We start from the raw sequence: 13,273 nt of genomic DNA on the forward strand, positions 1-13,273 counted from the left end.
AATCAGCTAACTTATTTAATAGAAACTAATCATCAATTTTATCGATATTCTACACCTATAACATAATAAAAAAGATATTATTAATAATTTAAAAAGATAGTAGATAATAGTGATAATACTCATCAAATAGGTGAATCAATTATCATAAAATTATTTTAATTTTTGTCTATCTACTTCTAAGCTCAAATATATATATATACATATAAAATCATGTGTAATGAGCTAAAATATAAATAAACTTTAAGTAGTTCTTCCATTTCCAAAATATTTTTTATTTAATTAGAATTTTATTTTTAACAACCTTTTTTTTCATATACAATTAAATGTAAAAGATATTTTAGGAAATAATTTTTTTATTAAAACTATGATAAATGATGTTAATTATTTTTTTAATGAACATGAATTTTTTTACTTATATTTCAGTAAAAAAATATGGTTTAAACTTTAAACCAAAAAAACTAAATACATACTAATAGTAATACACAAATATTAAATAGTATCAAGAAAATACTTCAATATGACCGTCAATCAAATTAGCAATACATAATTAAAAAATCATGTCATGCAATTAAGTATTATTGGACAAATAAGTAGTATTCTCCTAAATTTATATATAAGCAAAGATAACCAATTTTACACTAATTAAAAAAGTTAATTGACATCATTTAATTTTTCTAATTTTAAGTAAAAGGTAAAATTATTTCCAAAATATTCTTCATATGAACTTACTATCATTGAAAATAGAATTAGAATTAAATAAAGAATATTTTAAGAATAATAATATTAAATAAGACAAAATTAGTTAGATCTGCTTATATGTAAGTGTAACATATAAGATCACTTTTTTGCTTATACACGAGTTAAAAAAAAAAACAATAATTTATTCAATAATGTATCTCACTTTGAATACAATCATCGGCAAAAATGGTGGGAACAGTAACACGAACTATACCATACCATGATCCTCATTCTCAGGTGTGGAAAATCCTTTGGCCAAATAGAAGCTAAATCTTATTTACATCAATAAAAAAGAACTGAATTAATACACAGTACGTATTGGAAATAAAATTGGTTGAATGAAACCAAAAGTAATGCAGCGCTGGTATTCAGTAAAGAGGTTCATGCATCATCTGCATTCTGGATAGGGGGAGGTGTACCAGCAAGCCAACCCCACACGCCACCTGAACTCTGCCTCTGTTTTGCATTTAAGGCAGCTTGCTCTGATGCAGCCTTCTGCCGCTGAAGAAGCTCTAGCTCCTTCTGTAATGTCCCAATCGTTTGGAGCTTCTGACCTAATTCAGCAACCTCCACCTGCGTTCTCAAATACTATTATTCAGTTCCAAAAAAAAAATAATAAATCCAACTTCGTTCATCCATAAAAGGAGACAAATACCAAAATTTTAAAGCAGACTAAACTGGCAAATTAGATCACTATAAAGAGGAATTTTCCCATAAGCAGTTTCGTCATAAGTTATTGAAAACTTGAAATTGACACCCAGTTTTGTAAATAATGAAATTTTTTGAAAATTACATTATCGCCACATGAATAGTTACTTTATAAATAGGTTATTGATTAGATGAATGGTGCACCATGTTTGTCCAATAACTTTTATTCAATCATTTGCCTAAACACCAAATCCAATTCAAAAACACTCAAGCATTAATGGATACCTCGAGTTTGAAACACCTCGATTGCTCAGATGCAAGCTGACCCCGAACTGATTGGAGCTCCTACATTATCAGCACAACAAATGTAAGGACAGTTGAAAGAAGACAAGTCACAAAACAAGAGATATTACGAATTTGTGATATATACAGCAGACAGTATTATTATATAGCGTGGGTTATAATTACAGAGAAAATACATAATTCTGTAATCCTAAATTGTCTAATTACCAAAATTAAGATATCTAACAATATCCAATAATTGCCTAATTACCATCATTAAAGATATGTAACAAAATCTAACACTTCCCTTGAAGTTGGAGCATATAAATAATATGTACTGAGCTTGTTACAAATAGAATCAATTTGAGAACTCTCCAGATTTCGTGAAGACATGCCAAATTGCCAATTGTTGTTAACAAAATTAGTGGTGATGTCACCTGATAAGATCTTCTCCTTGAAGAGGCAGTCTATCTCAATGTGCTTAGTTCTCCATGGAATACAGGATTTGAAAAATTGTGCAAGGCAGACTGATTATCACAAATGGGCATCATTTGTGTAACATCTCCAAGCTTCAGTTCTTTGAGCAATTGTTTGAGCCAAAAAGTTCACAAGTGACTGAAGCTGTGGCTCAATACTCTGCTTCTGCACTTTATTGTGCAACGTTATGTTTCTTAATTCTCCAGGAAATCTTACCACAAATAAGAATGCAATACCCAAAGGTGGATCTCCTATCAGTGGGAGAACCTGCCCAATTTGCATCCAAATATCTCACAACTCAAGTATGACCTTTGTCTTCTTACCTATGTCTTCACCTCTATCCCTAAGAAGTAACAGATCTTTGGTTTGAAAAATGGTGACATAGGTGCTGCTTTAACTGGGAGATGCCATGGTGATCACTACCTGTAATAACAATGTCGTCAACATAAACAACTAAGTAGTTGTTACATAGTCTCAACAGATGTTACCTTTTTTTAGCTTATTACACGTTTGAGTCTAAGTTTGTTTCAGCCATACTTCCTATACCTCCTTTTCCGGTTTCAATCATCTTAACCCCACCAGATATATCTACAGGTCCACCTAACCCATGGGAGGATCCAACTCCTCCACCTATACATTTCAAGTGTATCACCATTGGCTCTATCCACCTCCTTTGGCACCACCACTTGATGTCGGGATTACTTCTGACTCACTACTGGCCCCAACTCATTCTTCTCATCAGACACTAATCTTCCCATTGCTCTTTGGAAAAATATTTTTTCTACTTGTAATCCCATTATGTCACATTAAGCTATCATTGTCTGTATCCACCCTACTATATTTGTCTTTCCACTGTCTTTTGTGTCTAGTCCCAAAACTGCAGGTGAAGCTCTAATAACACATTGAGAAGATGAAAAGACAAGAGATGACTGAATCCATGTGTTAATGTACACAGCAGAGCGTATTATTATATAGAGTGGATAATAATTAGAGAGAAAATGATTTCCTAATCACCATAATTACATAAATTCTAGAATTGTGTAATTACCATAATTTGTTTGGATAAGCTAACAATATTCACAATTGTCTAATTACCATAAAGATATCTAACAAGGACCTTTTAAGAACAATGATATAGTTTACACCTCATCAATAAATAGTTAAATATTACAACCAAGCATTTCCCCATTGAGTGTGGTTCAAAAACCTTGATCAAACAACAACATAATATTCTGTCATAAATAATGGTGTTAGATTCTGTTAGAGTTGCTTAGAATAAAAGGGTTTGAGTATCTATATGGGCGTGGCCCAAGTGCTTGTATACACTTAAAACCTAGTAATATAAATGAGGTGAGCTACACACTGTAGAGCACCCAATTACAGTTTACTCATATGCCGTTCTCTATTTATCTCTCTTTACTTGGTATGAGAGCCAGGTAGGGTTTAGCACCACCGTCAGCAGTCTTCTTCTGCAGCCGCAAATAAACCCCACCAGCAGCCACAGAGGAGGCCAACCAAGACTGCTGGAGGGTGGAAAAAAAATTTGGTGGCCAAAACATGGAGCAGATCATGGATTAGAAAAATCCCATTTTTTGGGGATTCTTACGTGTATGACCTTGGACGTATACTTAACAGATAACAGAGGGAGTGTTGCCCTGTCACTCAAACTCAAAAAAAATAATAGAATAGTTTCTCTCTAGAGTTCTAATTTTTAATTGTTATTAATCATTAAAAGTTCTAATCTTTTCCCATTTTACTGCTTGATTCCAGAACTCAATCCATTCCTGACTAATTCCAATTTCCAAAATAGAAAAGAAACTTCAACTATTAAAAGTAGTTACCTTGTAAAGGTCAGAGTTACAAGACTCAGCTTCTGCCAGATCTTGCTTTAGTTGAAGAGCATGATGCTTCTCCTTGACCAGTGATGATTCCAACTCTTCTTTCTCAGCCTTCAAGACTGATACAATATCACCTTTGGATTTCTGTAACAGCCAAAATATGAAAGCAATGACTGGCAGGGAAAAGAAAGCAAAATTGCACAAGTGTAGAATACGATCAGTTCTTTTGGGGTTACAAATTGAAGGCCATAGGCATGAACTACACAGGAATAACGTGCTGGAGGCTAACAGTGTTTAATCATGAGATAAAAGGGTACCACAACCACAGATTGGAGAACAGTCTAAAAAATGTTGACTTATAATCTGAGATGAGCATAATTTTCGAGCCAATCAGCTACTTGAGGAGGGAAATAAAATATTTATAATTGCATGTATTAATGTATTTGTGTGGTTTGAACTTCGAAGTTTTTTATGAACTCCCAACTGATTTTTCATTATTATTTTTCCTTATTCATTATGTTGGCAATAAGAGAAAAATCACTCACTGACACAATGACATGGGTGGGCATAATGTGTTGTTACTCTATGATAGTTAAAGTGACAGAAACTAATAGATTAATAATTTAGCAGCCCAGGGTCAGGGTTTTATGACAAAATTCAAGGCTAAGAAACTACATGAGTTGAGTTTGGTTGAAGGTTTATTTGTGGGTATGTAAGGAAAGTGATTCATTGCAAGCTCTAGGATGATAATAAAAATCTTTAATATAGTATAGATTCTGTGCAAGGTTATAAATAGAAGAGAACAAAAACTGAAACAGAAGAATTTGCTAAGTTTTTAGATCTTGGACTGTGAGCCAAAGACATGGAACCATGAAGATAGATATCTTGTTAAATCAGATTTATGAATAATTTTTATAAAATAAAGCACCACAGTAAAAAAAAATTAACAAAATTAAATGCAGAAACAAGAGGCTTCTTAAAACCAGAAAGAAATAACGTAAATCCTTTGCAATAATACATACTGGTGGATTAGAATCATGGCCTGCTTCAAATTCAGACTCCACATTTGTGACATTTGGGATAGCTGAAACACTGTCTGGTATGGAATTTTCAATTATTTTGGATTGCAAGGTTGATTTGTGGCTTGGTTTAAGAACATAGACCTAAATGCAGCAAACCAAATCAGACGAGGGAGAAAGATAAAACAAAGGCAAAAGAGAGCAGAAACGAGGCAAAATTACGAAATAATATTTACCTCATTGTTGTAACGTCCATTGTACCCTCCAAAAGATACAAGTACATCTTCACCATCATAGGAGCTTACAACCAAACTCAATCCCTGCAAAGGGAAACATTTTAATTATCTTAATCAGATGGCACTAGAAACATAACCTTATTACAACATAGCACGCAGTAAACAAGAATCAGTAATCTAGTTAGATTTCTTATCGCATGCAACCTTGTTAAAATACAAAGATAAAGTACCTCACTGGCAACAGGAACTCGTCCTTGAACAGAAGTTACCACTGACCAAGCCAGTGTAGACATATTCAGTACAATCGTCTCAGAGACCCCTGCAGAATAACATGGAATATATAAATAGTAAAAGAGATAAGTTTAAAAAAAAAAAAAGACAGCACCAGAAATGTCATGAAATTGAAATCCAAAATAATCAGTAAATTTACAACCTAGGAAACCAACCAAGTCATATAGATATATAATAACCACCCCAGAAGTTATTAATCTTCACAGTGATCCCAATAAAATGGCAATGGTTCCTATATAACTTTCTTTCACAACGAAGCAGTATGCATAAAAATTTCACATAAATATGCACTTGTGTCATTGCACCAATGCATGATTATCAAAGCTTTTACACCCTTTACTGTCCTTTCAGTGCCATAAATTTATCTATTACCCTATCTTCAAAATATGTTATAAGGATCGAGGAGTGAAAAAAATGTCAACTAATGTCCATCTATGCAGGAAATATCCAAAACCAGAGGGAAACCAAAGAATTGGTGGAATGGAGCTGTAAGCAAATGATCTCGTAGAGTAATTGTTTGCTTGAGTTAGTTTAGTTTGACCCACACCATACACTTGTATGCTCACAAAGTTCAAATAATATTTGTTCAATATATCAAGCAATATTTTTTACAGTGAAATATCATTCCTCAATGTAGAAAGTATGACTTTAAGTGGCAAAAAGGCATACCACTCTTATTGTCACCACCACCAACAATGAACCAGTTCTCCCCTACTGTCACACCAGCATGTCCAGCACGTGGTGTTGGTATTTCACCTAGCTGCATGGGGCGAGACCATTCCATCTGTAGAGTTCATGCAAAGGATTAGATGGAGATGATTTTCCAGTCAACCACCTAACAGAAAAAATAACCTTACAGTTTGCAAATCAAGAACATGTAAATCATTGTAGCATGTTGCATGCGAACCCCCACCAAAGATAAGTAAGTATCGCTCCACATGTACAGCAGCAGTATGATCAGACCTTGGAGAAGGCGGCACCCCACTGCAAGTTAAGACTTAGTTAGCACCAAACCTAGGTGTTCTCTTTTCATTTTGTTTTTCTCTTTAGATTGGCATGGGGAAAGGAAAACCACACATATTCACTGCTGATGAGAATGAGTAATATAATTTATAATGAATCATAACCAGGTCATGGCATAAACAAAGATGACCAGAGAACAAAGTTATTATGACAAATTTTCTCTTTTTTACAACATAAAACTGTTGACATTCCCCCAACCATATAACCTCCTTATGTGAGTACAACTCACATACTCCTCCCCATAGAAAAGGTAAAATAAGATACCAGGGGGATAGAAAGGAATCAAAGCATTGTTCCATAAAACTACTTACACAGCATCAATTTCGTCCCATGTCATGGTTTCCAAGTCAAGAATATGAAGATCATTCAAGAGAGTCCTTTTTGCATCTTGCCCACCAAAAATTACTAAGGTTTTCCCAACAAGGTTCACTGATTGGCCTCCACGTGATACCTAGAAAGTATACATGATTGAAGGGAACTTAACAGACCTTAAATGCATTTTTATTTGGAGAAGTAAAAAAAGAACAGAATAAAGAAAGAAAGAAAGAAAGAAAAAGAGAGGGGGAACTACTGTTGCGTGTTTAAAAACCATAAAACCTATGCATCTCTTATTAAAAAAATGCATGTGACATGTCACATAACCCTAATGTAATATTATAAAATTTCTAAGAGATTTTGGGGTTATTGAAATAACAACAGATACATACCGGAGCTTTCCCAAAAATCTTTGGAGTTGACCATGTAGCCATTTGAAGATCAAACACTTTCACTGTCATAATATTTATTAGTAATACAGATAGTCAGTTTCAATCACAATAGAAAATACAACAAACAGGAGTAGGACAGGAGTCACGAAAGGGGCAGGGAGGGGGAGGGCATAATTATTGGACATAGATCCAATCAATGAACTGGGTAAAATGTTAGAAGCTATTATGTTCAACTAAAGAAATATTTTTAAGGCCCAAAAAATGATAATTACTAAGCAAAACATTAAGCCTAAATGTTTAACTTAAATATGCACAAAAAAGTTATCACCACCATTAATTTTGATAGGTTTTTCCTTTAAAGTGAATGAAGTGACAGTATCATGCTTTTTAGTTTACTGAAATGAATAGAGAACACAATTTGAGTAAGATTATCTTAATTATGCCTATCACTCCCACCAAATTTTGAATAAATGAAACTTCTTGATCTATCCCAAAAAAAATCTAAATGAAACTGCATGCATCCAATCTCCTCATGTATTTATGCACAGATATGATGCCAGGCCCTAAAAGACGGATGCTCCCTCCAGTCCTTATTATAAGGTCCAATTAACTAATTCACACAGATTAAGGAATTTGGTTAATTTAGTTGAGAGCATTAAATTTGTCTTAAATTAGTATTTTTTTTCCCAAAACTATTGTAAACAAAACAAACATTAATGGGTTATGTTTATCTACTATCATGTCATTCTAGAACTGATGTTAACGAAGGGCATTTTTGTGAAAAAATAATTAATGCATGGGAAATTGTAGATTAGACCTTATAAAAAAGACCAAACTACACTTTTAATTTGGACCTTATAATAAGGACCAGAGGGAGTAACTTGTTGAGATCCTATATCAAATATAGATATGGCCAAAGTACAGCTTATAAAGACTTGGACAATCCTCACCTTATGAGCTAGCTTTGAGGGTTTGAGTTAGACCCAGTCACCCAGTCCAAATTCAAGAAAACACATAATGACATTATTATTATACCTTGGATACTTTCAGAAGGATCTTTTGTATGCCCTGCAATTGACAAAAGTTTATTTCCCCATGGAATCTGTAGTGGAAAAAAATTCCAGAATTAGTAGCAGCCAACTACAAGCAGATTGAACACAGCAGTAGATTATGCAGAGTTTTATGTTCAATACGAACCAATGAATGGCCAGCACAAGGGATTGAAGTTGTTGGGGACTCAACTCCAGTCTTAGCTTCAATCTTTGACCAAGTCCAACTTCTCAAATCCAAAACCTGTATTTGTTTCCATTTTGTTCAAAAAGAAACAACACATAACTTAGTCAACCTGAGAGGAAGATAACAAAAAACTGATCTATAAAAACACAAGATATATAGCTACTCAGCCAAAATTGGCGGTTTCAATCAACTCTCAAGATAAATTGTAACATAGCCAAAATGTATAGCTTCATGGAATGGATATATTGAACATATGCTTACATGAAGATCATTAAGGTATCGACCATTGTAATTTCCACCATATATGTACAGTTTATCTTGCACGACTGCAGCTCCATGCTGAACATTTAAACAAACTAAACTTAGGAAGGGAAAAACTATTAGAGTTTAGAGAGAGAAAAAAAACTCATAAAGCATAAAATATAAAACTAGTGAAGAATGGAATTTTATAATTTTTATATTTCACAAGAGCCAATACCTCATATCGGGCTTTTGGACTTCCTCCAGATACTGGAGGTGCAATCCATTGATCATATACTTCAACTGAACCAAAGCCTTCCACAACAGTATCTTTATCCTGTGTTCCAACTTCACTTCCATTTTGAGTGGAAATAGAAATAGTCTTTGTCTCTGGATAAGAGTTTCCATTCTCAATTACTGGCTCAACTTTGGAATTATGCTGTCAAACCAGCAAGATGGAATTGGAAAGCAGGAAAAAAGGAAAAAAAAAATTACAAGTTTGACAGTGGCAACAAAAGTGGACAAGAATATAGAGGAAGATGTTCTCATTTCAATTCAGTAGGAACAACTTCAAGTTGACATGCCTCTTACATTAATCTAAATTCTAAACCTAACGATCAAATACTAAATGCCAAATCATGGAATCCCGTATGAGTTGCAATAAAATCATTGAATTAAGTGAGTTGTATAAGAACTGTGTGCACACATATTGGGTGTGTTAGGGACCTGAATACTAGCCCCATTGACCAATTGTCTAATGGACCTAAAATATGGAAAGTTTATAGCAGGAAGCCCAAAGCAATGCAATGAGTCCTACACTTTTACATGTTGAGCAAGAAGAATGATAAGATGGCAGGAGAAGATTTTGGAGTGCGGAGTTGGTAATGTGTGTGGGGTCCATGGTGTGTGAGGGGTATGAGTTAGTTATACTGTTATAGTGAGAGGGTTTTGGCTTTCGGACTGGAGCCACTGTAGAGAGACTTCTCCTCTGTAAAGAGCCGGGCTCTTTGGAACGTCTCAGCTAAGATTGTTCTTCTTTTATTTTCCTTATCAGCAACAAAATCTCTCATTATTTCTATTTTTATTGTCTCTGTTATTTTGGATTCTACCAGGGTCAAAGGTAGTAAGAACACAATGTTGCAATTATAAAATATTCCAAATTTTATTTGCCAAAGAACAGATTTTTTTTAAAATTATTTGACAACAAATACAGACCATGTTCTGATCACTCAGTGCTTACACTATAAAATTAATTTGAATATAATACATGGAATATAAAGCATACAACAATTAAAGGTCACTGCAAGCCAACAGCATAAGTACTAGTAGAGACAAAACTTATTAATACCATTTGAGAAAAACACCATAGCAAGAACAGAAGTCAGTATTATATATAGCTTATAGCCTTAATAACACTCACATTCATTTGCACGTCTATGACAGGTTCTACAACAGAGTTAGATAATCTTGAATACCAACCAGGATCTTCTTCCTACACAACAAAAGAAATTTAAAAAAAAAAAAATCAGCTAATATTCTTTGTTACACCGACGAAGAGTGATTATATAAAAATTATTTGCATGACCTCCAATATTTTTACAAAAAGACGCATGGCTTCAGTTGAGGACATGTTTCCAAGCTGGTTCCAACTGCATCAACAATTACTAGTTTCAATAATATTCTCAACAAAATGAGAGTAGGAGTGAAATAGTGCATATTACAAGTACTATTATAAAAAATAACATTGATAAAAGACAGTGCAGTATTAATAACAAAACATCTGCACGCAAGGTCAAGCATGGTAAAACCTTAATGGTACACAAAATGCATACGTATATTTTATAATAACAGCATACAAAAAGTTAAAAACAGCAAGTGTGTTTTAAGCAAACAAACCTGGCCCATTTGCCATGCTCCACAATTTTCCATGTACTGGGTTCTGTGATGTTACAAGGTCCTACACTAGCCTGAAATAGCAATTTTTCCAATACTGATCATACGCATTTCATCCAAACATAGGTTTGTCCAGCGGAAAGCCCAGCGGCAACAACAACAACTTAACAAGTACCAAGCCTTATCCAACTACATAATTCCATCGAGTTATAAAATACACACATAGATCAACAGCAAATGCTTCAATGCTAGGCAAATAGCAACAACAAGGGATCATCTAACATCTGACATTACTCATAAGTAACTTGAATCAATCAGCAAGAACAATTTCCATTTGAATGAAAGGAACAAAAAGCAGATCTAGCACGAGGAGGCAGAAAGCAAGGGAACCTGTTGGTACAAGCTGTAGAGAAGAAGAGCGGTGGACTGGGGGAATTTGGAGGTGAGGGATTTGGTTGGAGAGGATCCATCAAACCCCACATAAGACGCCGCAGCGTAGAACCGCTCTGGGTATTGCAGACCAGAACTTGCTCTCGCCATCTGCCTCTGCTGATTCAGATCCACCACTTGATTGAAGACAATTACATTGAGATTCAATACTCCATAGGAAGCTGCTGGTGTCTTATATATCAAGTTTTTTCTTTCTGCTCAGATCCACTCTGATTCTGCTAGTTTACCATATAGCCATATGCTCTTATTTCCGGGGGTTTTTTTTAAAGCCAAAGAAAAATGTGTTAGATAGAACCATAAAATTTAGTTCGTGTCGGTCGATCAGGTATATTAAAATTATTAAATAGTAATAGTTTCAATTTTAAAAATACTAAAATATATTTTTTGTTAAGTTAATATTTTAGTATGTTTTTTATTCTCCTCCTAAAATTACGAAAAATTTATTTAAACCTTTTAAAAAATAAAGTAACTGTGTTTAATAATGTTAAGAATTAAAAACACATTCATTTAATAGTTTTAGATATTAAAGTAAATGCAATAATCAATATTCACAATTAAGCTTCAGATTGCCTTCAAAAAAGATAATTAAACCACAGATTTGTCATCTTTTGTCCTAGCTTTGGGTTTTCACCGAGGATGAAAAATAAGAGTCATAATTCTCGTTTTTAGGGATTGAGTTTATATCTGTTGTATTCAGATTCGATGTAAAATTATCAAATTTTAGTAAGGATGTATTTTCATTTTTACATCGATCAAATTGAGTTTTTAATTATAATTAAGAAATTAATTGTATGATTAAGGTTAGTTTTAAATCTACAAAAAGTTATGAGCCATGATTATGTCATCCGGAATTACGAAGGTTAGTTTTTTGGATTCGGGATTACAAAATTATGGTTTCATAAAATGTATTTCAAATTACTCAATCTAGAATTATAAAACCATAATTTTGAATCCCAATTCTGAAGATGGAGGATGTTATGACGACGACGCAATGGAAAGGATTGATTCTGCAGTGGGAAAAGGGAGACAACGAGAAGGTGAGAGAAAGGAAGAGGATGATGAGCGAGGGGAGAGGGTAAAAGGGTAAGCGGGTTTAGAGGGATGCAAGAAGCAAAAAATATGGTGTAGAAAGCAATTGCCTCCAATGGCTCGACCCAAGCTCTACAGAGTAGTAAGACTTGGGAAAAAAAAATAATAGAGTAGTAAGACTGCTACAAGCCCAATTTTTTTGCTAATTCCCAGCTCCCACATAAGTATAACCTATTGTTCGCATTATGTTATTTGAACGTGTACCTTATGAAGAAATACCCTCCGAAAGTTGTCCTGATGTACAAAAAGAGAATATGACTGGGCTTTTCGTATATGTTGATGATGTAATAAATGTGAAACATATAGTCCAATGTATTTGCAGCATCAAAGGCTATGTGTACATTTGAAAAGCATATTTGATCTTCTTTAGGTTTTTTTTAATAAAAAAGCATATTTGATCTTCTTCTTTTTTATGTTTTATAGCTTATTTGATCTTATTATTTATGTTTGGTAAATAGGACTATTCTATTAATTTATAGTGGTTTTTTCAAAAAAATTAATGAAACAATACAAAAACTTTTATATTATCAATTAATTAAAAATTCATTCATATACCTTTCAAAATCAAGAAAATGATTGTATGATTAAAATTATTTTACAATGTTAATACATAGCTTTTTAATTTCATTTTTTAAAATATTAGTTTCTACCTTCTACTTTTTAGTTTCTTATATTTTATTTAGTTATTTTAATTATTCAATAAATTTTCTTTTTACTCTGTTTTTTTTTTACCTAAGGTAGGTTTTCAATATTTTTATTCTCTTCTGGACGACAAGTTTTTGTTTTTTTTTCATATCTTTTTGTTATATTGTTTATCTTAGCCATTATATATTGTACAATATTTATTTACTGTTAAAAATATTACTTTTAACAATTCAATTAAAAAATATACTTTTAACAATTCGATTAATTAAATTTACTTCTAATAAAAATTATTATAAATGTTATTTAATTTTATTAAGTTTGAAACGTGGTGACTGGTGTTAGTACTTAGCCAAATCTGGACCATTTCGATCCTCTTATCATAAATGATCAACTTAAAACACAAATTAACGTTGCTACAAATTTTCAGCATATTGCCATATTCCACTCTTATTGACCACATA

At 33.2% G+C, this 13,273-nt stretch overlaps 1 protein-coding gene across 1 annotated transcript; it reads right to left on the reverse strand.

Annotated features, from left to right (window-relative positions):
• Window positions 1-860: 860 nt before the first annotated feature.
• Window positions 861-11,350, reverse strand: LOC114400153 (acyl-CoA-binding domain-containing protein 4-like). Its single transcript, XM_028362463.1, has 18 exons — window positions 11,019-11,350; window positions 10,632-10,702; window positions 10,321-10,384; window positions 10,156-10,227; window positions 8,974-9,174; window positions 8,757-8,834; window positions 8,457-8,552; window positions 8,295-8,361; window positions 7,260-7,321; window positions 6,864-7,003; window positions 6,387-6,513; window positions 6,199-6,313; window positions 5,469-5,557; window positions 5,239-5,322; window positions 5,006-5,146; window positions 3,987-4,127; window positions 1,672-1,731; window positions 861-1,311 (listed from the first exon to the last, which is right to left on the reverse strand). The coding sequence occupies exons 1-18, from the start codon at window positions 11,166-11,168 to the stop codon at window positions 1,120-1,122; spliced, it is 1,950 nt and encodes a 649-aa protein (XP_028218264.1). The 5' UTR covers window positions 11,169-11,350; the 3' UTR covers window positions 861-1,119.
• Between the last annotated feature and the right edge of the window lie 1,923 nt (window positions 11,351-13,273).

The sequence above is a fragment of the Glycine soja genome, chromosome 19 (assembly GCF_004193775.1).
Source record: "Glycine soja cultivar W05 chromosome 19, ASM419377v2, whole genome shotgun sequence".
In the NCBI taxonomy this organism is placed as follows: domain Eukaryota; kingdom Viridiplantae; phylum Streptophyta; class Magnoliopsida; order Fabales; family Fabaceae; genus Glycine; species Glycine soja.

Coding starts and splice junctions, on each gene's coding strand:
- LOC114400153 (XM_028362463.1), bottom strand. CDS start 11,168: ATGGCGAGAGCAAGTTCTGGTCTGCAATACCCAGAGCGGTTCTACGCT. Junction 5,558..6,198: donor TGGTGGTGACAATAAGAGTG/GTATGCCTTTTT, acceptor GTTATTCTGCAG/GGGTCTCTGAGACGATTGTA. Junction 1,312..1,671: donor CGAGGTGTTTCAAACTCGAG/GTATCCATTAAT, acceptor TTGAGAACGCAG/GTGGAGGTTGCTGAATTAGG.